Consider the following 22,537-nt stretch of genomic DNA (forward strand, 5'->3'; position numbering starts at 1 on the left):
CCTTAGGTAAGGTAGGTAGCAAGTAGAAATTACCTTAGGTAGGCACGGTCGGCACCTTGAGCGCCGACGAACGACGGTTGATAGGTGCCGATCAATTTACTGAAGTGAAGTGGGGAGTGGGGACAGCTTGGCAACCAGTACCTAACAACAGTAATCAATGTCTTGTCCACTGGTAGGTACCCTTTCGTGCCTACCTTCCCATATTCGCGCATACCTACATTGCCTTACCTAGCACATCACGTGCCGTCAGTCAGTCCGAAGGTATCCCCATCAGCCTCACAGTGCTGGTTCCTGAATAGACAGCCCTACACAGGCATTGGCGCAGTACGCGTAAAGTGGCCCGGGGTAGCCAGAACACGCGTTAAGAAACACGCGAAACGCGTCCAGATTCAATTTCCCTGAAAATCGCGGGGCTGGTAGCGCACTACGGTTCAAGTCCTAGCGGAATGGGAGGGTAGCTCGACAACTTCCGTTACTCCTTCAACACCACCATGATCACCTCCAAGCTGCAAACTCGTCCCGGCTTCTAATCCTTCAAACATAATAGATGAAGCACAGTTGACCTTCATTATTCTGTCTCTACTGTCGCAATTCCTATCAAGACTTTCCTAAGATCCATTGGTCGCTGCCTTCACTCTCGCAACCTTGTCTTGGCTACCGCACTTACTCGGCTCTCCTTTGGCACACGTCGCCTCCTTCAGGTCAAAATAAGGATCTCCCGAGCAGACCTCTGCAAACACACTTTAAAAAACGCCGGCCATTGCCATGCCCCCGAAGAAGAGACAGTCAGACGCTGTGCGTCGCAAATCGCGACAGAGCGATGTCCAACGTAGGGACTTCGCTACCCCGGTCGCGCAGGACAGGTGCTAACGAGGAGCAGCTGGCGATCCGATCCCCAATCGAGGCAAGCGACGCTACAGACCAGGGACGGTTGCTCTGAGGGAGATCCGGAGATACCAAAACGGCACCGACCTTCTGCTGCAACGTCTTCCCTTCTCACGTCTCGTACGTTCAGATGAACCCAGTCAATACTCTTGGACACGGCAGATTAACCGTTCTCTCTAGGTTCGCGAAATTGCCGAGTCGGTGAGGCCTCGAGGCGAAGCTATGCGATGGCAGTCACAAGCAATACAAGCACTGCAAGAAGCTGCCGAGGCTTTCTTGGTTCACCTTTTCGAAGATACAAATCTCTGTGCGATCCATGCTAAGAGAGTTACCATCATGCAAAAGGATATCCAGCTTGCAAGGCGGATTCGCGGCGTGTGGGGTGGCCTCGGCTGAAGTTACCAAGGTTAACGAGGACTACCAATCTATGGGGCTGTTTACATTCACCGAGCCGCCTTGGTGAAGACCTGGGGTCGCCCTCTGAGCATGGCTCGCGAATACGCGGGATCCTTCCCACAAGATGTATAATTTCTCTGGCTTCTGTTTCTGTTATATCATGGTTGTGCGGATACCCCTTCTGGGATGGCGGGTTCTTCTTGACGTTTTATTGGGGATGGGGAGTATTTGGCGTTGGCGATGCTTTTTTATTACTTGAATGTCAACACCTTTCGGGATGGCCATGCGGTGTGACTCAGATGGAAGGTCACATTAGAGGGTAGAGAAACGCCGAGGTACTGAGGCATCACTCCTTGACGCCCTCAAGTAACGAGGTCCTTCAGATAAGTAACCAGACATAATCATCATTAGGAACACTTGCAACAGCGTTGCCAAGTCGCCTAGAGCCACATACCACAATGGGCAGGAGAATTGACTCGATGGTCTTCCTCGTAATCCAAACGTACATGGTAAACATGGCATGTCTCCACGTACCTCGATACCTACCTAAGTAGCTAACGGAGCGTCGGCGGTACGGGTCACCAGGCTTGCCGGGTATACCTGGTCTCTCAATACGCTTCCGCAATCCACGCTCCAGACTGCCACATCCATAACGCACGTCAGTGGCGTATCTGAGGCTGTCAAGTTGGAAAGTCGCCCAACCAAATGCCTATGTTCAACTAGGTATACCGCATTCGTAAGGTAATGTACCGTGCCTTAGGTGCTTATGTAAAGGAGAGCATACCAAGTATGAGACTAAGGTAGTAGTACCTTACCTAATGGAGGGTATTTCAATGATTGTAAGGCACGCAGGAAAGGTGCACATACCTAATGAACGTGCCAAGCGAGGTACGACTCTTCGCTTGCAGACATATTCTCACTGAGTCTCTCCCTTCTTCCTCCCCCACATATAACAACGTTAGTCGACTTCGCTTTCCATCTGAGCTGAAACGTTCCCATGAGCGGCCTCCTTTCAGTAAGATTTGCCGGCCGGCGCCTGGCTTGGCCAATCGGCGCTGGCTTTTGCGTTACCTACTCACTAGCCTATCGACAAACGCCTGGGAACTTTGGCTCTCATCTCACCTCAACCGTGGCATCGCCCAATCGCGCGCAAGGTGGCCGTTCATTTGGGAGCTTGAATGCAGAATCGATGAGACAGCTTTCGCGCGGCAGCATCTATGGTATGAAACTTATAGAATCCCAACCGGGTATACCTTGTTAATGCTGCTATAGGATTTGGAGCTGGACTTCTCGTCGGCTTTCTATCTCACACTATGGCTCTGCTTACCGGCCTAGCCATGTTCACTGTTTACGTACTTGCTACCGTTCCCCCACTCGTTGATTTATGGTTATTTGAATTCGGTCCTAACAATCGTTCCACAGTTTGCGCATCGATATGGCTTGGACTTGCCCCAGCTTCTCGGTTTGAAGAAACATCTAAACAGGGCTATTCTGACGAAGCCTTTCCACAATGCTATTTTCCGGCTATCTTTCGCAGCTACCTTTACTCTCGCCGCCTTTGTCCGCTTTTAGGTCTGGTGACCTCAGAAAGGTTGCGTCTCCCGTGTCAGCCACGCTAGGGTCAAGGGGTCATTCTGGAAATAGTCCTTCGTTTTCTGGAAGATTTCCGCGTTGTGCTTGTTTAGCCACGCCTTCTCTTCCACTGTCAAGAGACTGGGCTCAATCAAATTTTGGCAGTAAGGGACCATAGTGACGTGCTCGAACCCCAAGTAGGGCTTGTCGCCAAAAGAATGCTTTGTCTTGACTTCCGTTACCATTGCGACGTTCTCGATCCGAATGCCATATGATCCGTCCTCGTAGAATCCCGGCTCGATCGACACTACATTGCCTGGTGCAAGAGCGACTTCTGCGAACTGGACTCTGGTGCCGATGCCGATAGGGCCCTCATGTACGTTGAGGTACGACCCAACACCATGACCAGTTCCATGACGGTAGTCGAGACCCTCTCTCTGGGGCGCAAGCAGTGTTAGTTACCCATCTCTGCTGGTCGAGACTATGATTCAATACGTACCCATAAGTGCTGCCGAGCCAAGCAGTCAAGCGCAAAGCCAGTTGTGCCCTTGGGAAATATCGCAGTGTCTAACGCAATGTTCCCCTTGAGCACCAAGGTGTAGGCGAGCTTCTCGGCTTCCGTAGGTTGTCCGAGGTGCAAAGTCCTTGTTGTATCGGTGGTTCCGTCGAGGTACTGCGCACCAGAGTCGCACAGGTAGATGGCGTTGGGGTCAATGGTGCTGCATGCCCCTCGCTCCGGCTTATAGTGAATCACAGCGGCGCTAGAGAGATATTAGCAAGAGTTGGGAAGGTTGGTGTTCATAGTGCCGCCACAGCCCAGGTAGAATGATGTTCACTAGAGGCAAGAGAAGTCCAAACTTACTTTGCACCAGTCGATGAAATGGTGTCAAATGACAAGCCGACGTAATCTTTTTGCTTTGCACGCAGTTGTTCAAGTTTGTCGCCTGCCTCAACTTCGTCCAGCTTCACTTTCTTGGCCACAAGCTGGTCTTCCAGCCAAGCAAAGTACTCGATCAAGGCAGCGCCATCACGAATGTGACAGGCCCTCATGCCAGCCATCTCGTTCTTATTCTTGACAGCTTTGGAGTCCCCAATAGGACTTCGTACCTCGTCAACTTGACCGTCACCGCCCAGGGAGCGCTTCAATGCCCAAGATGCCTTGTTGGAGATCATGAACCTCTGAGAAGTGGTTCCAGTTGCTGACTCGGTCGACTTAACTTCGGAACGCAGAGCGTTGATTGCATCGAAGATGGCTTCGTAAGGCTTGACAGCGACGTCATTCTCCGCAAGATAATCCCGAGTCTCTTTTCCAAGCTTGGAATCGTCAACGTAAAGGGTTGCTGAATCGGGAGTAATGATTGCGTATGAGAAGAAGACAGGATTGTAGGGAATGTCGTCGCCGCGGAGATTAAAAAGCCAGGCAATCTCGTCGAGCATTGACACAACAAAGGCAGGTGAGTTCTTCTTTTCCAGCTCTTGGCGTAAGTCCTTGAGCTTGCTCTTGACGTCCTTACCATTGAACCTCTCGGGTAACACTTTGACGGGGTTCTTGGGGCGAGCCGGGCGGTTAGCAGCCCACACAAGGTCTACCAAGTTGTCATCCAGAGGTAGCAGATCACTGCCGCCAGATCTCTTGACCTTTTCAGCGAGTTTCTTGGCTACAGAGCCTGTGATGAGTTTGGCGTCAACACCGACAACCTTGCCGCCAGTAGACTGTTCCGCAGACCATTCTTGCCATGTAGGCACGTCTTGGAGACCTTGCTTCAGGAGCAACCAGTTCTGATCAAGCTGCTTCGAAGCTTGGTTGAAGTATCTTCCGTCGGTAGCCAGCGCAGCCTTGTCCAAGGTAACGACAGCGCAGCCGGCAGAGCCACTGAACCCAGAAATGAATTCTCGGCGAGCATCACAGCCAGCAATATATTCGGAAGCATGGGAGTCTTCGGAGGGGATGACTACACATAGAAGAGCAAGGAATCAGTGACGATGCTACAACAACGCTACCGGCACAAAATTGGCTTGCGGTGATTTGTCCATACCGTAAACGTCGACCTTGCGCTCCTTCATCAGCTCTCTGAGCCTCGAGAGGCGGCTGGTTGTGTCAATTCGCTCCATTTTTAGGGCTGGGACTTGGTGTAATGCTCGATGGCCAAGGCCAGGAGAAGATATGTGAAAGCCGGCGGATGATGCAGTGGGCGGGGGCCAGATGCTGACGCTACCTGTAGGAAATCGATGGCTGGTTCGGCAGACGAGACGAAAGGCAGGGCGAAGACTGGTCCAGAGCATGAGGAGAGAATGCTGGAGGTACGACCAGGACGGTGGGCGCGTGTGGTCAATATCACTAGGAAGCGGAGGTTAAGGCAAAGGTAAATGGGAAACCCAATGTGGCTTGACCTGCGCGGGGACAACTAACTCCACGGGCAGCATCGGGACAAGTAAGGTAGGGAGGTAGGTAATGGAAGGAGCTGACTGTGACGACTCCACGTCTGGACAATGCTGCAGCTCAGGCACCTAGTGTGCCTACCTAGGCTAGGCACCTGGTAGGCATAAAAGTGAGGTAGTCCTACCTACCTAGGTACCTTACCTGATAGTGTGGGCCTGAACGACAGAAGCAAATGCACAGAAACCAGCTCTCCTTCCACATTCGACGGTGCCCCGCACCAGCTCATGTTCAGAGGGAGGGGCAGATTTCCGTTACTGCCCGCCCGCTCATGAGGTACCTCAAGACGGCGGGGGCTTGTGAATAGTACCTAGTTGGAGGCTGGAACATGTGGCGTGATAGGGCAGCATGGGCAGGTGCCAAGGCACCATGTTAGGTGCATATGCACTTTATCTAGGTAAGTAAGTCAGTCACCGTCAGGTGCCTTAGTTGAATACTCATGTCTTGCAGAGAGACATCTACTAATTACCTACTTACCAAGACTTTTTGCCGCCTTAATCGCATAAACGGAACTTGAGCTGCCATTTTCACCAATGGATGAAAGGGAATTATTTTGGATACCTAGGCGTCATTCCCTTGTAAATTGTTCGCAGGCAACGCCAGGTTATCCGTAGAGACAAAACAAAAAGTCTTCATCTATCTTGGACACCTCGTATATCTCTTTCTTTCTTTTCCCTCTTCCTTCTAATAGAAAAATTTGGTGTTCCCGGTCTTCGCCAGTTTAATTTGTCCAGTGCTTCTGGGCCTCGTGTCATTTGGTCCTCCAGGTGACCCACTCGCATCTTCTCCGAGCTTTCTCACGCTTCACTTTGGGCACTCGGCCTGCATTTTATGTTTACCCAAAGCCTCAACTTCAAACTGTGACACTCAACCATAGGTCCAAGCTCTGACGCCGCAATCCGTCCTGTGCCCGCCTCCTCGTGTCGATGCACATCTTCATCCTTTAGGAAATATCTGAGTGTCAACATGAGAACAAAATCAGCAAACATTTGAGTGCTTCATACCTCCACGCAAACATGGAGCCTCAGCTACCATCTACCATACAAGAGGCAGAAGCCGTAAGTCTCATACCCACCTTCGGCAAAATAGTGACGATGCTGACAGTTGCCTCGCAGTTAGTGTTGGCTCTCTACGAACCCTCTCCTCCTGAGACCATTGCGCGCATCCAAGAGACGCTCCATCGCATGCAAAGATCCCCTTCCGGCTGGTGGATCGCCCGTGATCTCTTAGGCTACGCAGACGACAAGGTCAAGTTCTTCGGTGCCCTCACTCTGATTGTCAAGCTTAACACTGAAAGGTTGTATACTACCTTTCAATTTGGCCAGCACCGCCACTAATATCGAGATTAGCTCCTCACTGTCAAAGGACGATGCATCAGAATTGCTACAAAATCTAATAGGCTGGTTTGTCAGGTCTCTGAACGACGGTTCCGGGGCCATGGTCGTCAGGAAGCTATCCGCAGCTCTGGTTACTTTTTTCCTGTGCTTTCCCACCCAGTGGGAGCTTTGCATTCGTCACCTCTGTTTCTCTCTGTCCGAAGGTGGAGCGTTGCCTCGAGACAGAATCGATGAAACCATCGATCTATCGAGCGTCCTACAAACACTCCAGCCTCACAAAGTCCAGGCCGCACTATGGTTCTCGGGAGCACTAATAGACGAAGCAACGAAAGTGGAAATGAACTCGGCAAAACAGTGAGCATTACAGCCTTCCTGGTCCTAGTCTGTTCACTAACGGCGCGGAAGCATGGGATTGTATGAGAATCTCACGCGCAATGTTCCAGATGCCATGGTTCTCATGTCTCACGGATTTTCACGTCGAGGATCTTCAGATCCGACGAGCCACAGCTTACAGAAAGGCACCATAACTTGTTTACAGGTAGGCAGTCATCTCGTTCCTCCATCCGCGCGAATGCCTCATGTTTAGGGACAAGTTGCTCACCACACATCGTCCAGTCGTGGGTTTGGTTCTCTCAAAGGGTGTCAGCGCACAATGACGAGCTTGTCCACTCTCTTCGGGCCTTGGTCCAGCCTACGATCACAGCCTTGGGCAACGACGAATTGTACGAGGTGGCCGTGGAGTTGCTCTCCGAAATTCTGTCGAACTACTCGGGCTTCTTGACAGATGAACATTACGAATCTCTTTTTTCTCTTTTCGAGACCCAGTGGTCTCATGAGCGATATCAGCGTCTTGTCCAAGGGGACTTCGACTTCGATTCCGTTCAATTCGGGCAGCTTATGATCGCTCTTGGCGATTCCAAGGTAGAGAATCTCATTCACTGTGTGGATGCCCGCTCCTCGCGTTTTGTTGCACATCTTCGTGGGCTCCTCTCTGCCCAAGGATATCCTGTCAGCGAGGACAAGATTTTTGTCCCGGCCCTCGAGTTCTGGTCCACCTATGTCGAGACATTAACAGACTGCATCTACTCGGAGGAAGAGGGCTCAAAGGCATGGGTCTCTACGGCTACCTCCCACGTCCTGGAAGCTATATCGACCGTGTGGCAGCGAATTGCATACCCACCTGCCAGTGTTCTTGCTGAATGGGACTCGGCTGACCGCGCCGGTTTTGGCGACGCAAGGAAGGATGTTGCTGACCTTCTTCAATCGACCTTTACCGTGACTGGACCTCCCTTAATCTCAACTTTCGCCAATCTGACTCTCCAGTCGTTGTCACCAAACTCTTGGTCCAACCTTGAGGCTGCAGCATTCTGTCTTGGGTCCCTCGCCGATTGCGTATCTGGAGATGCCAGATGCGACGAAAGTCTCAGAGCTGTTTTCTCCTCGCCACTTTTCGACCTTCTTCAGACATCGGGTTCATCTATGCCAGGTCGCACTCGCCAGACCTGCATATCCCTGATTGAAAGATACTCTGATTACTTTGAGCGCGAAACCCAAAGTCTTCCAGCTGCACTGAACTTGCTCTTCTCTGTCCTCGCTGATCCCTTACTAGCTGGACCGGCCGCAAAATCCATTTTACAGCTTTGTTCCTCGTCACGCTCCATCCTGGCATCGGAGGCAAGCGCATTCCTCAGTCAATATGAACGCATTGCCGCACAAAGCCAGCTGGACTGTATGGCCGTTGAGCGAATTATGGGAGCCATAGCCGCTGTCATCCAAGCCGTCCCAGATGAGAGCACCAAGTTCGATCATCTTGACTTCTTACTCTCGTTCGTCCAGAAAGATGCTCGCTTGTCAATGCATCTATTGTCCTTACCTAGACTCCAGAGCGACACATCAGGCAGCGGATCAGATATTCATCGCTGCCCGACGCTAGGCGATCCGTCGGAACTTCCCCTTCACATGGCCTTAAAGGCTCTTAGATGCCTCATAGGCATTGGTAAAGGTCTACAGGCTCCGGGAGACGTGCCTTTCGACCTAGACAGTGAGAAGGATATCCCGGCAACCGACAGCACCTCCAGACTCGGCCATTTGCAGTCTGGGATCATGTCAATGACAGTACAGCTTCAGAGAGCGTTCCCACAGAGCGACGAAATTTCCGAGAGCATTTGCACCATTTTCCGATCAGGATTTTCCGAGTCGGACGCTGGCCCCTTTGTTTTTCCTCCAGGGCTGGTATGCGACTACCTTACTGAACAGACACCTCAAACACCTCGAATTGGCTACTTTGTGAACACTGCTTGTTCTTTCCTCAGTTCACTGAGAAACATGAAGAGTGACGACGTGGATGAAGTAAGGACGAAACTTCTCCGATGGGTCATTACTTTGTTACAGCAACAACCAGGTAAGGTCACAGTCGCTTCGATTCCAGGACCACGCTAACATCTTTGACGTAACAGAGCCAGATAACGATGTAGAATTGGCGCAGAACGGCATTGAATTTACAAACCGCTTGATCTCGCGGGAGCCTGCGTCCCTTTTCCGACCGGATTGCCTTCCCCTTACGGAATTCTTCTTCGTCTACGCCTTGCGGGTACTAGATGGGCGCGAGCCACTACCCAAAGCTGCAGCTGCGGATTTCTGGGTTTGTTCGCCAATGCAGATTCATACAACATTCAGCTATACTAACCAGCGCCCAGGCCACGTTCATGGCTTTGAAGCCAGCAGATGCGACAATAGATCACGCGATAGCTCAATTAGGCCCATTGCTAGCCCAGTCCATCGTTCGTAACATCGGCGGAACTGCCTCAAGGAGCGAACTCGACAGGCTCAGTGAGCCTCTGAAAAAGATGGTCAGCAATCAAGCCAAAGCTCGTAATTGGCTCGAGCAAGCTTTGTCGGACCCATCATTCCCAAGCCGGCAGTTAGTTGGCGATGAAAAAGCGGTTTTTCTTAAGAAAATCATGAAGTGGGTTGTGCTTTCTTCGTTAAGAGTGTAGGAATATGTCACTGACCATCTCTGACAGTCTTCGTGGAGCGAGGGGTACTAATCAGGTGGTGCGAGACTTTTGGCTTGCTGCGCGAGGCTCAAATTTCGCCTATGCCTCGTGAAGAGCATGTTTCAGAACTTGGAATCAAAGAGACAATGCCTCAACAGCCCATTAGCGTTCCTCCTACACCCAGAGATGATTCCCAATGACGATGCACAATGGCGTGGTTCGCGGAATGAGAAGTGATGATACAACATTATATTACAAACGCCTTAGCGCCACGACAGGTTAAGAGGCGCCTCGCCGAGCTGTCATTGAGATAAAGATGAGGCTTCACAGCCCTGTAGCTTCTCTGACCAGGGCCATGGTTTCGTTGGCATTAAGGCGGGCCTTGCTGGCACCCTTTGCTTCGACGGCATCGAGATATCGTCCCTCGTCAACAGACAGGAGCTCCATGTAGCGCTCACGGATTCCGCCAAGCCCCTCGACGACAGCCTTTGAGACGGCTTGTTTAAGATCTCTGAGAGAGGCATGAGAAAAAGATTCGGCGAGTTGAGCTGGGTTCCTGGCATGAATATCAAAAATAGAGAGGATCTCCAACAGGTTTGATACCCCCGGCCGGTTAGTCGGATCATAGGAAACATTGTTAGAAGAGTCTGTCAATGCACTCATTATCTTGGCGTTGATCTCGTCGGGCGTATCGGTGATCAGGATACGTGACCTCGGGTCCCTAGCAGATTTCGACATCTTCTGGGATGGTTGCTGCAACGACATGACCCGGCGTGTCGGGGCTACATCTTGTTAGGAAATTATGCCCCGGAGATGAACCATGATACGAAAGATGGCTAGACAAACTCACATGTGATGGTCTCGGGAGATACCAGGAGAGGGCCGAAGTTGTGGTTGAAATTTGTTACACACTCGCGAGCAAATTCTAAGTGCTGTCTCTGGTCATCACCGACGGGTACGTGAGTGGCTCTGAACGGAATGTTAATCAAGTGCATTGTCCCTGATTTCCATGATTGCTGCAGGTGGCGGGCGAATAACATGGAGCGCATGGGAATATGGCAACGTACCGGTGGACGAGGATATCAGCAGCCTGCAAGACGGGGTATGAGAATAGACCGAGCTTCAGCGAGGCTTTCGCGCCTTCATCAAGAATGGTGGCGTCATTTGAGAGTGACAGCTTGCTCTGTAAAGAAGTATCTGGTGTCAGTAAGTTATCCATTGGTCAAGGGACGGTATGGTGCTAGACCTTCCACTGTGTCATTCGTGATAAATAACCCATCGAGGCTGTACAGCTCAAGATCCACATGAGCTCGGAATGCGCCGGGACCTGATGTTTGAAAAGTCAGTCTTCAGGGTCACAGTGGCTTCGTCGATTGCCCAAGTAAACGGCTTTGGGTCGATATATCTGTGAGAGAGAGAAAGGCACGGAGTGGTTCTTCGGAACATACAGATGATTGATAGAACAAGGTCGAGCGTTCGGGGTTGATACCTGCAGCCAACAAAGCTGCTAGCGTTTCCCTCTTCCATTGCCTCAGCTGCTTTGCGTTCTGGGGCACGGTGATGGCGTGCAAATCGACGACAGAGTAAACAAGCTTGCAGCTCTCAGATGGCTTGGCCTGAAGTTGCACCCATTGTCGGATGGCACCGGCGTAGTTGCCCAGGTGCGGTGTTCCTGTAGGCTGGATGCCCGAGAAAATGACTTGTTGATTCCCACTTGACGCGTCGCGGCGTCCGGTCGGAACCTTGAGCCGGTGGACAGCCCGCCTCGAACGTTGCCACATGAGAAAGAGTTGTGTTAATGTTTAGAGTAGGAAAGATCTGACAGTGACATTTAGTTTAGGCAGAACGAAGATTTTAGCCGTTGTGCTCACGTTGTGTTCTCAATAACGAGAAGGAATCCAAGGCGTCGAGAAGCCAGATCAAAACAGCAGATGGCTATAACACCCGAAAATAGTTGCAAGCTCAATACCAGGTCATATCTGCCAGGCCTTGTGCTCTAAATCGTTGGCGCACACAAACATGATAAGCCCACTGACCGAACGAAAGGTTGAAGAGTCCGGCGCATGGGGCAATGGACAGCTATATTGCTATAGCGGGGTGTGATGGGCCAAGGGTCTGGAGACACAGTTGGGAATTTTGGCATGTTTTGAGGTCCCAACGGCAAGCAGATCGCAGCCACACAGGCCTTTGTGAACGACATAAGAATAGCAGTCTGTGACACAATTCGACAAGAGCCAGATTTGATATTTGTGATCTACAGAGGACACACTCATGACGGAGTCCCTTTTCAACTATTTAATACACTGACAGAGCCTTCTGTCATTCTTTTTCTCTGGCTGTCTCCAATTCCCTCCCCAAGCCCGACACACCAGCTTACACGTCGACCTATGGATGGCCCGAAATCTCAGACGTTCAAGGCTGCCTTCCTTTTGGCCGCCTCGTCTTTCTTCCATTGAGTCTGGAGAAACCGCCGCTCCCCCTCTGATCGCTTGCCACTGTCCTTATCGAACCGAACCGTAGCCAAAAACTCCTCCACCTTCTCAACTGTATCAAGCTCCCGGTTTTGACCTAGGTGGCTCCACTGCGAGTCAATTGCCTCAGTCGTCTCTGGATCAATGGCATCCATAGCCTTGCCGACACCTGGGAAAAGAATGACACGTTAACTTTTGCTTCGAACGAGCAAGCAGGTCCCTGCTTGCACGACGTCTTCCGTTGTGGTGACCTACCAAGCTTTCCAAAGTCCCACACGTTTGCCTTCATACCAATGCCGTAGTAGGCATGCTTTTGGAGAAAAGCTAGCCATAACTGAACCGTCTCAGGGTTTCCGTCGCGGATTTGGACAAGACGACGCATCGTTACACGCTCGAAGTTTTCCTGCGACTTTTTGAAGATGAAACTACTCCGGGGAACCGTCCATCGTTCAGTGATTCGAGGCAGTGGCACAGGGCCGAAGGCCGGGAGCTTCAGGTAGTACGCTGCGCGAAGCGCAAAGTCGGAGAAGAACTCGAGGTTCCTCAAACTGTATGAGCGCAACTGAAGGTCGCATGAAGGAATTCCGTACTCGGCTTCGCGACGTAATGGCTGGAGATATAGTGCCTGGACTCCTCGAGGATATCTTGGTTCGTTTTCTTTGGCCTTCCCGAAGAAATGTTGCCTTGCAAGTGATCATCATTAGTACCATCACCGCACATTATAAGGGCCGGATGGGGCGAGTACTTACACAGGGTCAGACTCGCTAACAGCCTGCGGTTTTCTCGTTGTTTCGGGAGTCTTCGAAGGCTGTGTCACTGATGCTTGCGGCGTCTCTGTGTTGAGTGAGCGAGTCCATGATGGTCTCAGGGTGCCCTGCGGACCAGGATTGAATGGTCAGTGAGGGAACAGCTTTTGCCTCGTCCACGCAACGTCAACGCCGCGAGAGGAGTACCAACAAACCTGTAAACGTGACCGCACCAGGCAGCGGGTGGTTGGCCTCAACAGTGTCGAAGCGCGCATCTTCCCTGCATACGTAACGAGATAGTTGAGCAATGCGATGCTGTTGGCATGCAAAAAGGGTCAAGTACGGATCCCGACGGTAAAATCTAGAGGTACCCGCAAGTTATTCGTATATGAGGTAATCTGCATTGAAACAGTCGTTTTTCGGAATAAACTCCACTTTATTGAATATTTTACTTTATGCATATAACGATTTGTGTCCTTGCGCGGCTCAAGCACATCGCATTTGCTTCGTTGGGTGATTCAGATAAAGCGCTTGGTTGCGTTCTCATAATAGTTCATTATGGTGATTGGATTCAATACTATATTACTCCGTACTAAATATCTGTATCATTCGCGTCTTGAGCTCCTGACACCTGCGACTCGGGACAATAGCTCATGTTTGATATTTGATTTATTTTGCGCAGCTATCAGCTAGCGACTTCGGGTATCACGAGTTTAAAAGAAACATCTCCAGCCACAGCAGAACGTGTTTCTGGCTACTGGCGGCTGCGCCGGCGGCGCTCAACCAGTTTCTTGTAAAAGGCTTTTTTGCCGCTCGCCTTCTTGGTCTGGATCGCCTCATATTTGGATCTGAATTTGCCCGACGCCTTTTCTGCGCTCAATAACTCGTCTACCAGGGTCTGCTTTCTCTCCTTGCGTGTCAAGCGAGCGCTGTAGAACTCGGTTGGGCCCTCGACAATGCGTCCAACATGAGCGTAGCGTGGTACCTTGGCCTTGAGGGATTCCTTCTTGTAATGTCGCTTAGAATCGATGGCGGTTCCTCTCATGTGAAGAATCTGAAGGTCTCGCTTCAGATCGGGATCGTTAGGATCTGTCTTTGGAATGCCAAACCAGCCCGGACCAGCACTATCTTTGACAGTCTGTCTGTTGTTAGCTCACAGGTCCATTGAACACTTGCAGGCAGGTACAGTATCAGGAGGTAATCTCAAATCAGAGTAACTATGAAATAAATGATCATTTTGGCGTGGCAGGTAACCCAAGACGGGCACCGTCACCACATCAAGAAAATAAAGCAGGGGTTGCTTCTCATCAGAAGAGGTGAGTGGTAGAGAGGGGAAGAGGAATTGGGCAAGACGTTGCGACGTACCTTCTTCTCCGCTGGCCTAGGATCGCGAAGCATAATGCTCTTTGAGTCTTGTGCCTTGGCTTGCACCTTTGAATCCAGAGTTGGATTGGCAGGCGTGGCCTTCATGGCAATCAAGGTGCAATCCTTGGGCCGTGGCGGCTGCTTCGTCGCGAGGCGACTAGCCGCTTCTTTCAGGAGTTCATCAAGACGCCCATCGCACAACTCTGGCATAGCGATAATGTGCGATTGAACCGTGGGAGCTGAAGGGAGACTCAGCTGTGTGAGCAAAAGGATCGAGGAGAAAGAATGGGACAGTCCAATCTGAAGCAAGATTTTTTTTTTTCGTCTTTAAAGGTCTAGTGGGGCAGTGGGATTTGACACGAGTGGACAGTGAGTTGAGGCGCGTCGGCTCGAGATGGTTATGCATTAGGTAATACATTTGCACAAAGGCCTTATGTAAGCGGGAAACGATGACAGACCCGCTCGCCAGCTCACAGATTCCTGTCACATTGAAGCAACGTAATGCCTTACAGTGCAGGTGTTAGATTCTCGATTCTCAGCCACGTCATCGGCCACATGCAGCTCTATGTACGCACCTGGGGACCACTTCCTCTTCACGGCATAATATTGTCTGGTGTCAGATTATTAGGAAATGGTAGCACAAAACTCTTGAGGCGACTCGGCCTCTCAAGGGCTGCGTAATGGGCAAGGCCGCGGGATGCCCAACAGGCAGCTAAAAGGAGCAGTTCGGTGTGCTCTGAGAATTGAGGCTGCATGTCACACCTAAGATACCAACTTCCCTGCCTGCTCTAACGTTAGAGCACGAAGTACCTGATGCTGCCATGCGCAATGGTAAAGTGCTCAACACCTAAAGGTCGAATCGAAGGTATGTTCAATTACCAAGAACGTATCTTGGCTTATATGGCAGGTGTTATTCCACGTCTCTGTAAGGATACCTAGGTAAGGACCGAATTGCTTCTCTTGAATTACTCGGGTTCCCTTGAGCGCTTGGTTCCCTACCTTAAGGTGTCAACTACGCACACAGTCAGGCAGGGTGGTAGGCAAGGCAAGGTGAGGTGGTAAGGTGAGGTGTAGCGGCGTTGCCTTGCAGTCAGGCCGTGATGTCCATCCAGCACACCTCAGTCGGGTGGCTTTTGGCGGTCGGGCACTCATGGCAGGTTTAACCAGGTACCGCCTACCTACCCTGTGATACCTTAGTACCGTAAGGCATCCATAACCTGACTATCTCAACCTAGTAGGTACCTTACCTTACGTGCTTGGTGTGTGCTTACCTATGCCAGCCTCCAGGTTTTGTGCTTTTCGAACTTTAGGTACCTTGTCTTGCCGAGGTACTTACTGGTACCTAATGACGCTGTCCATGGACGGGGCCGTAACCTCACATCGGCCCCCCCCCCCATGCTCCTCGATGTTTCCTCAGAGCTCATGGTCAGCAAATTGCCCTTGCCGTCTCCCCAATAAGAGGTCTGTCGAGCCCACTCACCTTACCGTGTGGGCGTTCAGTAGCCAGTATTGCGTTCAAGTTCGCCTGTTACAAACATCAACCGGCTTCAAGTATTACATCTTTAGTCAAAAGGATCCAAAACATCACTGACATCTACTGTCTACTCACCTCCTTCAACCCTAGATCGTTCGATCATTCATCCTTGGCTCCCTGAGGTGCAATACCTTGCATGCTTACCTACAGGTAGCCGAAGTTGTTAAGAGCGGCGTTCCGCGGCTCTGAATCCAGTACCTGCCTAGTACATTGCCTACCTCACCCACCTTGCCCTAGGTAAAGGTACCTTACCTTGGACACCTGCCGTGTGTTTGACATTTACCCGCTCTCTGCTCTTTACCCCACCGTCCTCCCAACGCCTCGAGGGACTCTGAATTGCCCGTGGTTGATAGCCCGTGCATTGCAATCCGACTCTAAGCATCTCATTTGCGTATCTCACCGCGCACCGAGCCGAGACGCGCCAGAGCACTGATCGCAGGTCTCACTCTCAAGCAATACCTTGGACATCCGACAGACGACCCGACAAACCCCACACACCTGTGATTCGCGGCTTTCCTGTCGTCTTGCCCACCAATTCCACGCATCGATCAATCCTCAACCACCTTAGGTACAGTCAGTCATCACTGTATCTCGCGACAGCTGCCATGGACCCTCAAAATCAGCCTGGCTCTCATGCCCAGCAAGGCCGCCCGCAGCCTGTATATGATACGTCTCATGGCGGCCATTATGGTAAGTGGAAATTCAGCCCCCTCGCCTCCCCTCCCCGATCGCGCGCGAATGCGCGATAGGACCGCGCTCTTAACGCGAGCTACGTCTTTCACTTCATCTCAGCCTCGTCTTCCTGCCCTTGTACTGACATCCATTCTCAAACTTAGGCGCAAGTGCTGCGGTTCGTGTTTCTTCCTGACGACTCTCAAACGGCGCCTACCTGCGCCGGATGCGATCCATTTTATGAGCCGTTTCTAATCACGCCCACAGCTATCGGCCCAGGGTTTCGCTCCCGCCGAACTTTACACCGGCCCTTGGGCAAATGTGCGGTCACACTCTCATTCCCTCGCATATTACTCTAGAGTCGACTGACGCGCATTCTCCACATGACAGGTTCATCAAGGCTTGACCGGCCAGTACAAGGACATCTTGACAACCTACTGGCAGCAGACCATCAATCATTTGGAAAGCGACAATCATGACTACAAGCTGCATCAACTGCCCCTAGCGCGCATTAAGAAAGTCATGAAGGCCGATCCCGAAGTCAAAATGATATCCGCCGAAGCACCTATCCTCTTCGCAAAGGGCTGCGATATCTTCATCACGGAACTCACGATGCGGGCATGGATTCACGCCGAAGAGAACAAGCGGCGCACTTTACAGCGATCCGACATTGCCTCTGCCCTTGCCAAATCGGACATGTTTGATTTTCTTATTGACATAGTTCCTCGCGAGGAGGCTTCATCGCATGCCAAGAGAACAGCGGGACAGGCTGCTCCCACACCCCAAGGCGTTCCAGCTCAAGCAAACCCCCAAATGCCAGGCCAGCATGGTTCCATGCCGCAGCCAGCAAACCATTCGTCCTCGCATCCCATGGCGGCAACTGATTACGGCCTCGCTGGCCATGCTCTTGGGCCCGATCAGGATTACCGCCAAAACCCCAACATGTACCCTGGCCAAGTACAGCCAGGCCCCTCTGCCCCTTATGGACAAGCTCAACAACCCATGTACGGCGAGATTGAGGGCATGTATGGTTATGGGACTATGCAGCCACAGCAGGTGAGTGTCTGTCCAGTACTGATGATTTGCTACGCCACGGACGGGCTGACAAACTTGATAGCCTCCCATGTCCAACGAAGAGTTCGAGTAGACCTTGGGCACGCGCAGCAACAAATGTGTCTCCAGCGGCTATCTTCAGTTTACCCCTCACAGGTAAAGCAAAATGAGGGGCAAGGTTATCGTTTCGATTTGGATCTGGCGTAGCGGCGTTCAAGGCATGATTAGCGACGAGAGCCATGATGACGGAACAGCATCGAATCTGCTAGTGCTCCACGATGAATTGATCCTCTTGAGTAATTAGCAGGTTGCAGAGGGGAAAGCCATCAGCTCCATGTCTGAGCCTAGCAACATCCCGGACAGAATATAAATGGGCGTTTGCTTCAGCGGGACTTAGATATGACGCGTGCTGGTATGTTCAACAGAATACCCCATGCATGCACCAGGTTCTGCACACATCATCTGAGAGGCAAACGGCTCTCACTTCATCATACCGAATCTGGATGAAAAGTTGGCGAGAGGAGCGCTGCGCGTGGGACCTTGGGCATTCGAGGTAAGTCTGTAAAAATGTTAATATTTGAGTGTGGGAAGACGACAGTGATCTCGAGCCTTACTTTTCCAGTAGGATGGGGCCGTTCAATGCGTCTACGCGACCGAACTTTTTGTTGCGGATCGAAATATCAAAGAATTCGTCGTGATTGTCAGACTGCATCAGGTTGATTGTTTGTTGGAGTTCGTCCAGGTTCTCCCGTAGCATGGCTCCGTTTTCAAGACTGTCGACGAACTCGGTGAGATATTGGACGTCTTTGGCCAAGGCTGCGACAGCATTGGTGTTGATATGCTTGACGTCCGGGGAAAGTGGCAACGCCTGCACAACATTTATCAGTGATGGAGGGACGAATTGAGGCTGTCCGGGGCATCAAGAAACTCACAAGAATCTTGTTGGCGGCATGACTGAGTGCATCAAAGTATATGAGCTCTTTGATCTCTCTTGGCAAGCCTAGAAGCGTCGAGTTCATGATTGTCGAAAGATACCGGGTCATGGTCTGCATGTAGCTGCTTGGGTCGGGGGATGTCGTGGTCACCATCCTATATACCATCGTCAGTTAACATCAATGAGGCGTTTCCTTTGTAGTCGAAGACAGTCTAGTCCAACATACCAGTCGTATTCAGCTGTATCCACAAGGTCATCGATCTTTGAGTTGACAAGTTCGAAAATACGCTTCTCGGCTGTCTTTTTGTTGTTCCGAAATTCTTCAGTAGCAACAAGCGTGACAGGGCCGCCAGCTGACGTAGATGATCTTGCTCGGATAAGAAGCTGCTCAAGCTCCTGGCATGCGGCTTCAAAATGCTCAAGGTTGATGAGAATCTGCACAATCTGCCCGAGATATTGTGAGCTCAGCCTCTCGACGAGAGACTTGCAAACTTTCTCGGTCAGCAGCTCGTCAAGCGACTGCAAATTGGCGAAGAGTCAGTAACGTTTCCCACAGCTACACCAGTTAAGTTACTTGCCTTGCGAAGTGTGTCGTCGATTATATTTGGATGCTGGAAGTGGTCATCGGAGAAGAAGTAGAACTGATTCAAAAAGTTGCGAATATCGATGCAGCAAAGTGGATACATCTGCGAAAATGGTAAAACGCAGGGGAAGCTGAATGATGATTAGATACTTGACAGTAAGGACACGGTTGGATGAATAGGATTGCTTACCTGAGCTCCTCGAGCGATTTTTCTTGTGAAAACCAGCTTACGTTCACTACCTTCTCATACTCTTCACGAGTATTGATTGCCATAGGCATGTAGTCGTCCGTTGACACAATCTAGCTCGCGTTAGCCACCTCAGATGATGCATAAGCGTAAAAGGTTCCGCACCTCCTGGAAGTCTTCGCTGAAGCGACGCTTCAAAAGCTCTGCATACTTGTCAAACAACGTAAGCAGAAAGTTGTCCAGCATAGATACAGAATAGCCCCAGCCCTGTCGAGGATTGAATGTCAGGAAACGTCTTTGAAGTAGCACACGACTCAAAGAAACTGCTTACCTCCATGGTTTGGATGAAAAGAGCTATAACGCCTTTGATCTTGAGTAGTATTTCGGCGTTGCTGACTTCATTGAGGGCCTGGGAGGTCAATGTGATAGCAGTGTGACACATCGAGTCCCATAGCTCGTCAACCTAAAACCAATTCAGCACCAGCACAAAAGGAGGCTGAGGAGAGAGTCGGCCTACATCAACCGCAGAGCGCAAGTTGGGGACTCGTCTCATGGTGGCCTTCTCGATGATGGCAAAACCAGCAATGCCTTCGAGGAGACTGCTCAGTGAGGATTCATCCTCTGCAACAAGATTCACCGTGCTCGGCAGTAGTAAATCTTTCTGCTGGCGACGAGTTGTAGCATACTCAGCCCGGAATTTCTCGCTTTGGCCCAGAGCATTGTGGATGTGGAGGCACTCGAACAACGGGGTAAAGTCAACTCGTAGCTCCTCGTTGTCGAGTACGTCGAACTCTTCACTTTCGTCAAAGACCAGCTCGATCGATGAATTGAGTCTGAAGTTATTGAGAAAACTGTCTCGCTCCACACGTTCTCTCTGTCTCGCCCTTCTAAGTTCGGTATGATAGAACGCGACCTCGCCGAGAAATTGCGAGGTCTCGCGGATTCGAAATAGCCAGGTATTTAGGTCGGTCATGACGGCTTCAGAAATAATTTTCTGGGACGCGGGTATCGACTTTTGGATCACATCGGCTAGTCTGTGCTGGGTGGCGTACTTGTTCTGGATTGTCGGAATCAGATGCTCATTCTGCAAGTCCTCGAGTGACTTGAGCGCTGCATAATACTTTTTAGTGCGGATCAGGTCATGTGCATGATTGACAGCGTGGAGGATCTTGAGCGACTCTTTCAAAGCATCCGATGCGTCGGCGATGTTCTGTCGAACGGCTCTGGTGTTGACCAGAGCTTGCTTTTGGTCAGCAAGCTTCTCGGTGCTGGCCTGGATTGACTGGTTCAATCTGAGAATCTCTGCTGTGAGAGTAACAGTGCCTTCGCGCACGTTCTGAAGTTGGTTCACAGAACCAAGAAACTCCTCGTGCTTTGTCAAGCCTATTCTCTCAATATCGGACTCTCTGTCTTCGGCATATCGCACGAGATTCTGCATCAGCGAAGGGGTTCGATTCGAGTGCGAGGCATCTTTGAGGACCGGAATGAGCTGGTCGAGAAAGTCTGCGTCGGATGAAGTGATGATAATCTGGAGCAAGTTCGAGTTAGCTAGGAAAAGAGGTGGACCCGATTGGTATCAAGGCTCAGATTCAACCTGTTGGACGGCTGCGCCATAATCATCGTAGGTCTGCGGGCGCCGAGGCATCTTGTTCCATGCCTTACGCAGTACTCGGTCTCGTTGGCGTGGACTGGACACGGAGTTCGTTTGGTCGGTAGGCGGTAGCGATTTGTTGTAGGATCAGCTTCGTGGCTTGGGCTGAGCATGAGCAAGTCCCGGGTTAAGGCAGAAGCGGCCGGTTCAATGAAATCTGACGAGCGAGGACGAAAAGGCGATTGGGGTTGTGCCTGCGGCCCTGTGTCAAGGTATCCAGGTAGGTCGATACGCTCATAGGTAGGTAAGCTCCACACGGCGGTTGGTGATGTCGGAGCTGAGGTATGTGGAATGCTATGCCGGCCTGAGGAGGCTATTCCCTTTTGGACTAGGCTTGGTCAGCGCCACTAATGCAGGTGCTCGCATGGAAAGTAAGGTACCCTGGCACGCCGGGCAGCACCACATAGACGTTGCTGACCTTCTATCCCGGGGCCGTGTCCTCCGCAGCCAAAGGACCTTGTCTCCCGGTTTGCGGGGTGGGTGGATCCCCGTCTCATAACGTAGCTCCAACTTCGTACCGGGCAACGGTTACGTCTAGACCATCACCAGCTCATGGTGGACCGAAGTGCCAGACTCTTTCAGACCTGGCACGTCCATTTAATTTTGATACTGCATCTTTCATGAAGTACGACCTCGGTCTGCTCACCATACTTCTTTCAGAAGCCTGACAGGAACACGAACGGCATCTACAAGCACTGACCTCTCTCTCTCTCTCTCTCTCTCTCTCTCTCTCTTCGTGTCACCACGCTGGACTTACACCTCATCATAGAACCGTAATATTACGGCACAGTTCTGTCGGCTTGTACCTGCCTCGGAGCTGGTGGGAACAGTATACCTCCAGCGGTCCCAATTGACTCGCTGCTCCCTCGTTCGGAGTATGGGAAGTGTGAGAGGTCGTGAGTTGAGACATGTACACCTGATGCATATTGGTTGATGTGGCTGTTCCTGAACGACTGTCTTCGTCACATTGCATTCAATTAGAGTAGTTTGAAGAATGCTTTGATGAGATGCTGTTTGCTTCATGGGCTGACTGGAGATGAAGTTCTCGTGGCGAGGGAGGAATTTCAAGTACCTAGGTAAGTAAGGTGAAATTTCAGACTCTGGACGCAGGCAGGTAGGTGCATGCTCTCATGGGTAATGTTCTTCCCTCCCCAGGCAGTGGCGCCTTCCTTCTATGGTGAACGAAAGAAGGAATCCACCCTGCGACGCGCTTTCCTCCTTTTCACCATCTGCCCATCAACTGCCACATAGGTAGGTAGGCTCCTTCCGTTCGCTGCCCCCAGAGAGGGCGGGCTCTTTCCTCCTCAACTCGCGCTGAACCAACGTCCACCCTCGCACACCTCAAATCACACTTTTTCCCACGAGCCCCCAGATCCAAACACATCTCTCCTGCTTCCCACCCGACTATCTGACGTTACCTACCTGGCCATCTTCGTCGGCGCATAGCCCACGCAGGCCCACGTATCCTTGTCTTGTCCTGAACGTCCACTGTCGGCCTCTCTCAAGTTGCAAAGTACTCGGTATCGCCGCCCATCTGAGAATTTGCAGAGGTACGGCTACCTCGCGGTCAAGCCAGAGAGATCAATCTTCTACCTGTTACGTTGAGACTCAAGCTTGTCAACTCCATCTATCATCCCCCGGGTCTCGGTAGTTCGGTCTCTTCCCTCTACTACCTAGACACCACTCTCTTGTTTTCCTCCCTTTTGTATTTACTTACT

The 22,537-nt window shown here is 51.3% G+C and overlaps 9 protein-coding genes across 9 annotated transcripts; 4 read left to right on the top strand and 5 right to left on the bottom strand.

The window, feature by feature from the left end:
* Positions 1–765: 765 nt before the first annotated feature.
* BDZ83DRAFT_583203 (histone H3-like centromeric protein cse-4) lies at positions 766–1,281 on the top strand (the record flags this gene model as incomplete). The annotated part of the gene is made up of 3 exons (XM_060505630.1): positions 766–829; positions 881–1,005; positions 1,066–1,281. 3 exons carry the CDS (start codon positions 766–768, stop codon positions 1,279–1,281), a joined length of 405 nt encoding a protein of 134 aa, XP_060362400.1.
* Positions 1,282–2,278: 997 nt separating this feature from the next.
* BDZ83DRAFT_583301 (uncharacterized protein) lies at positions 2,279–2,853 on the top strand (the record flags this gene model as incomplete). The annotated part of the gene is made up of 3 exons (XM_060505642.1): positions 2,279–2,501; positions 2,554–2,633; positions 2,704–2,853. The coding sequence occupies 3 exons, from the start codon at positions 2,279–2,281 to the stop codon at positions 2,851–2,853; spliced, it is 453 nt and encodes a 150-aa protein (XP_060362401.1).
* Positions 2,854–2,864: 11 nt separating this feature from the next.
* On the bottom strand, positions 2,865–4,965 carry BDZ83DRAFT_583315 (metallopeptidase family M24; the record flags this gene model as incomplete). The annotated part of the gene is made up of 4 exons (XM_060505643.1): positions 2,865–3,290; positions 3,353–3,614; positions 3,716–4,805; positions 4,890–4,965. The coding sequence occupies 4 exons, from the start codon at positions 4,963–4,965 to the stop codon at positions 2,865–2,867; spliced, it is 1,854 nt and encodes a 617-aa protein (XP_060362402.1).
* A 1,341-nt stretch (positions 4,966–6,306) lies between these two features.
* BDZ83DRAFT_583214 (armadillo-type protein) lies at positions 6,307–9,623 on the top strand (the record flags this gene model as incomplete). The annotated part of the gene is made up of 7 exons (XM_060505634.1): positions 6,307–6,348; positions 6,406–6,587; positions 6,640–6,981; positions 7,033–7,165; positions 7,243–9,028; positions 9,084–9,268; positions 9,324–9,623. The coding sequence occupies 7 exons, from the start codon at positions 6,307–6,309 to the stop codon at positions 9,621–9,623; spliced, it is 2,970 nt and encodes a 989-aa protein (XP_060362403.1).
* A 324-nt stretch (positions 9,624–9,947) lies between these two features.
* BDZ83DRAFT_583332 (tryptophanyl-tRNA synthetase) lies at positions 9,948–11,404 on the bottom strand (the record flags this gene model as incomplete). Its single annotated transcript, XM_060505647.1, has 5 exons — positions 9,948–10,405; positions 10,474–10,592; positions 10,691–10,806; positions 10,870–10,950; positions 11,072–11,404. 5 exons carry the CDS (start codon positions 11,402–11,404, stop codon positions 9,948–9,950), a joined length of 1,107 nt encoding a protein of 368 aa, XP_060362404.1.
* A 374-nt stretch (positions 11,405–11,778) lies between these two features.
* Positions 11,779–13,185, bottom strand: BDZ83DRAFT_629512 (ribosomal protein S10p/S20e). The gene is made up of 4 exons (XM_060508762.1): positions 13,056–13,185; positions 12,844–12,968; positions 12,350–12,777; positions 11,779–12,263 (listed from the first exon to the last, which is right to left on the bottom strand). The coding sequence occupies exons 1-4, from the start codon at positions 13,113–13,115 to the stop codon at positions 12,028–12,030; spliced, it is 849 nt and encodes a 282-aa protein (XP_060362405.1). The 5' UTR covers positions 13,116–13,185; the 3' UTR covers positions 11,779–12,027.
* A 158-nt stretch (positions 13,186–13,343) lies between these two features.
* Positions 13,344–14,683, bottom strand: BDZ83DRAFT_629516 (Fcf2 pre-rRNA processing-domain-containing protein). Its single transcript, XM_060508763.1, has 2 exons — positions 14,206–14,683; positions 13,344–13,978 (listed from the first exon to the last, which is right to left on the bottom strand). The coding sequence occupies exons 1-2, from the start codon at positions 14,413–14,415 to the stop codon at positions 13,595–13,597; spliced, it is 594 nt and encodes a 197-aa protein (XP_060362406.1). The 5' UTR covers positions 14,416–14,683; the 3' UTR covers positions 13,344–13,594.
* Positions 14,684–16,344: 1,661 nt separating this feature from the next.
* Positions 16,345–17,558, top strand: BDZ83DRAFT_583197 (histone-like transcription factor and archaeal histone; the record flags this gene model as incomplete). Its single annotated transcript, XM_060505629.1, has 5 exons — positions 16,345–16,429; positions 16,576–16,589; positions 16,679–16,732; positions 16,802–17,467; positions 17,529–17,558. 5 exons carry the CDS (start codon positions 16,345–16,347, stop codon positions 17,556–17,558), a joined length of 849 nt encoding a protein of 282 aa, XP_060362407.1.
* Positions 17,559–17,789: 231 nt separating this feature from the next.
* On the bottom strand, positions 17,790–21,101 carry BDZ83DRAFT_431542 (exocyst complex subunit Sec15-like-domain-containing protein). The gene is made up of 10 exons (XM_060503052.1): positions 20,763–21,101; positions 19,686–20,696; positions 19,500–19,631; positions 19,334–19,435; positions 19,172–19,281; positions 18,977–19,112; positions 18,625–18,917; positions 18,397–18,553; positions 18,079–18,332; positions 17,790–18,023 (listed from the first exon to the last, which is right to left on the bottom strand). The coding sequence occupies exons 1-10, from the start codon at positions 20,811–20,813 to the stop codon at positions 17,945–17,947; spliced, it is 2,325 nt and encodes a 774-aa protein (XP_060362408.1). The 5' UTR covers positions 20,814–21,101; the 3' UTR covers positions 17,790–17,944.
* Positions 21,102–22,537: the final 1,436 nt, after the last annotated feature.

This window comes from Colletotrichum acutatum, assembly GCF_030867785.1.
Source record: "Colletotrichum acutatum strain CBS 112980 chromosome Unknown BDZ83scaffold_81, whole genome shotgun sequence".
Classification (NCBI taxonomy): domain Eukaryota; kingdom Fungi; phylum Ascomycota; class Sordariomycetes; order Glomerellales; family Glomerellaceae; genus Colletotrichum; species Colletotrichum acutatum.

Bases quoted from the DNA above. Each gene is read 5' to 3' on its own strand.
- BDZ83DRAFT_629512 (XM_060508762.1), bottom strand. From the start codon at position 13,115: ATGCGCGCTTCGACACTGTTGAGGCCAACCACCCGCTGCCTGGTGCGG. The intron at 12,969-13,055 runs GTTTGTTGGTAC...CCTGGTCCGCAG, and splicing joins TGGTGCGGTCACGTTTACAG to GGCACCCTGAGACCATCATG. The intron at 12,778-12,843 runs GTAAGTACTCGC...ATCACTTGCAAG, and splicing joins GTTAGCGAGTCTGACCCTGT to GCAACATTTCTTCGGGAAGG.
- BDZ83DRAFT_629516 (XM_060508763.1), bottom strand. From the start codon at position 14,415: ATGCCAGAGTTGTGCGATGGGCGTCTTGATGAACTCCTGAAAGAAGCG. The intron at 13,979-14,205 runs GTACGTCGCAAC...AACAACAGACAG, and splicing joins CTAGGCCAGCGGAGAAGAAG to ACTGTCAAAGATAGTGCTGG.
- BDZ83DRAFT_431542 (XM_060503052.1), bottom strand. From the start codon at position 20,813: ATGCCTCGGCGCCCGCAGACCTACGATGATTATGGCGCAGCCGTCCAA. The intron at 19,282-19,333 runs GTGCGGAACCTT...AACGCGAGCTAG, and splicing joins TCAGCGAAGACTTCCAGGAG to ATTGTGTCAACGGACGACTA. The intron at 18,024-18,078 runs GTAAGGCTCGAG...ACATTTTTACAG, and splicing joins GGCCCCATCCTACTGGAAAA to ACTTACCTCGAATGCCCAAG.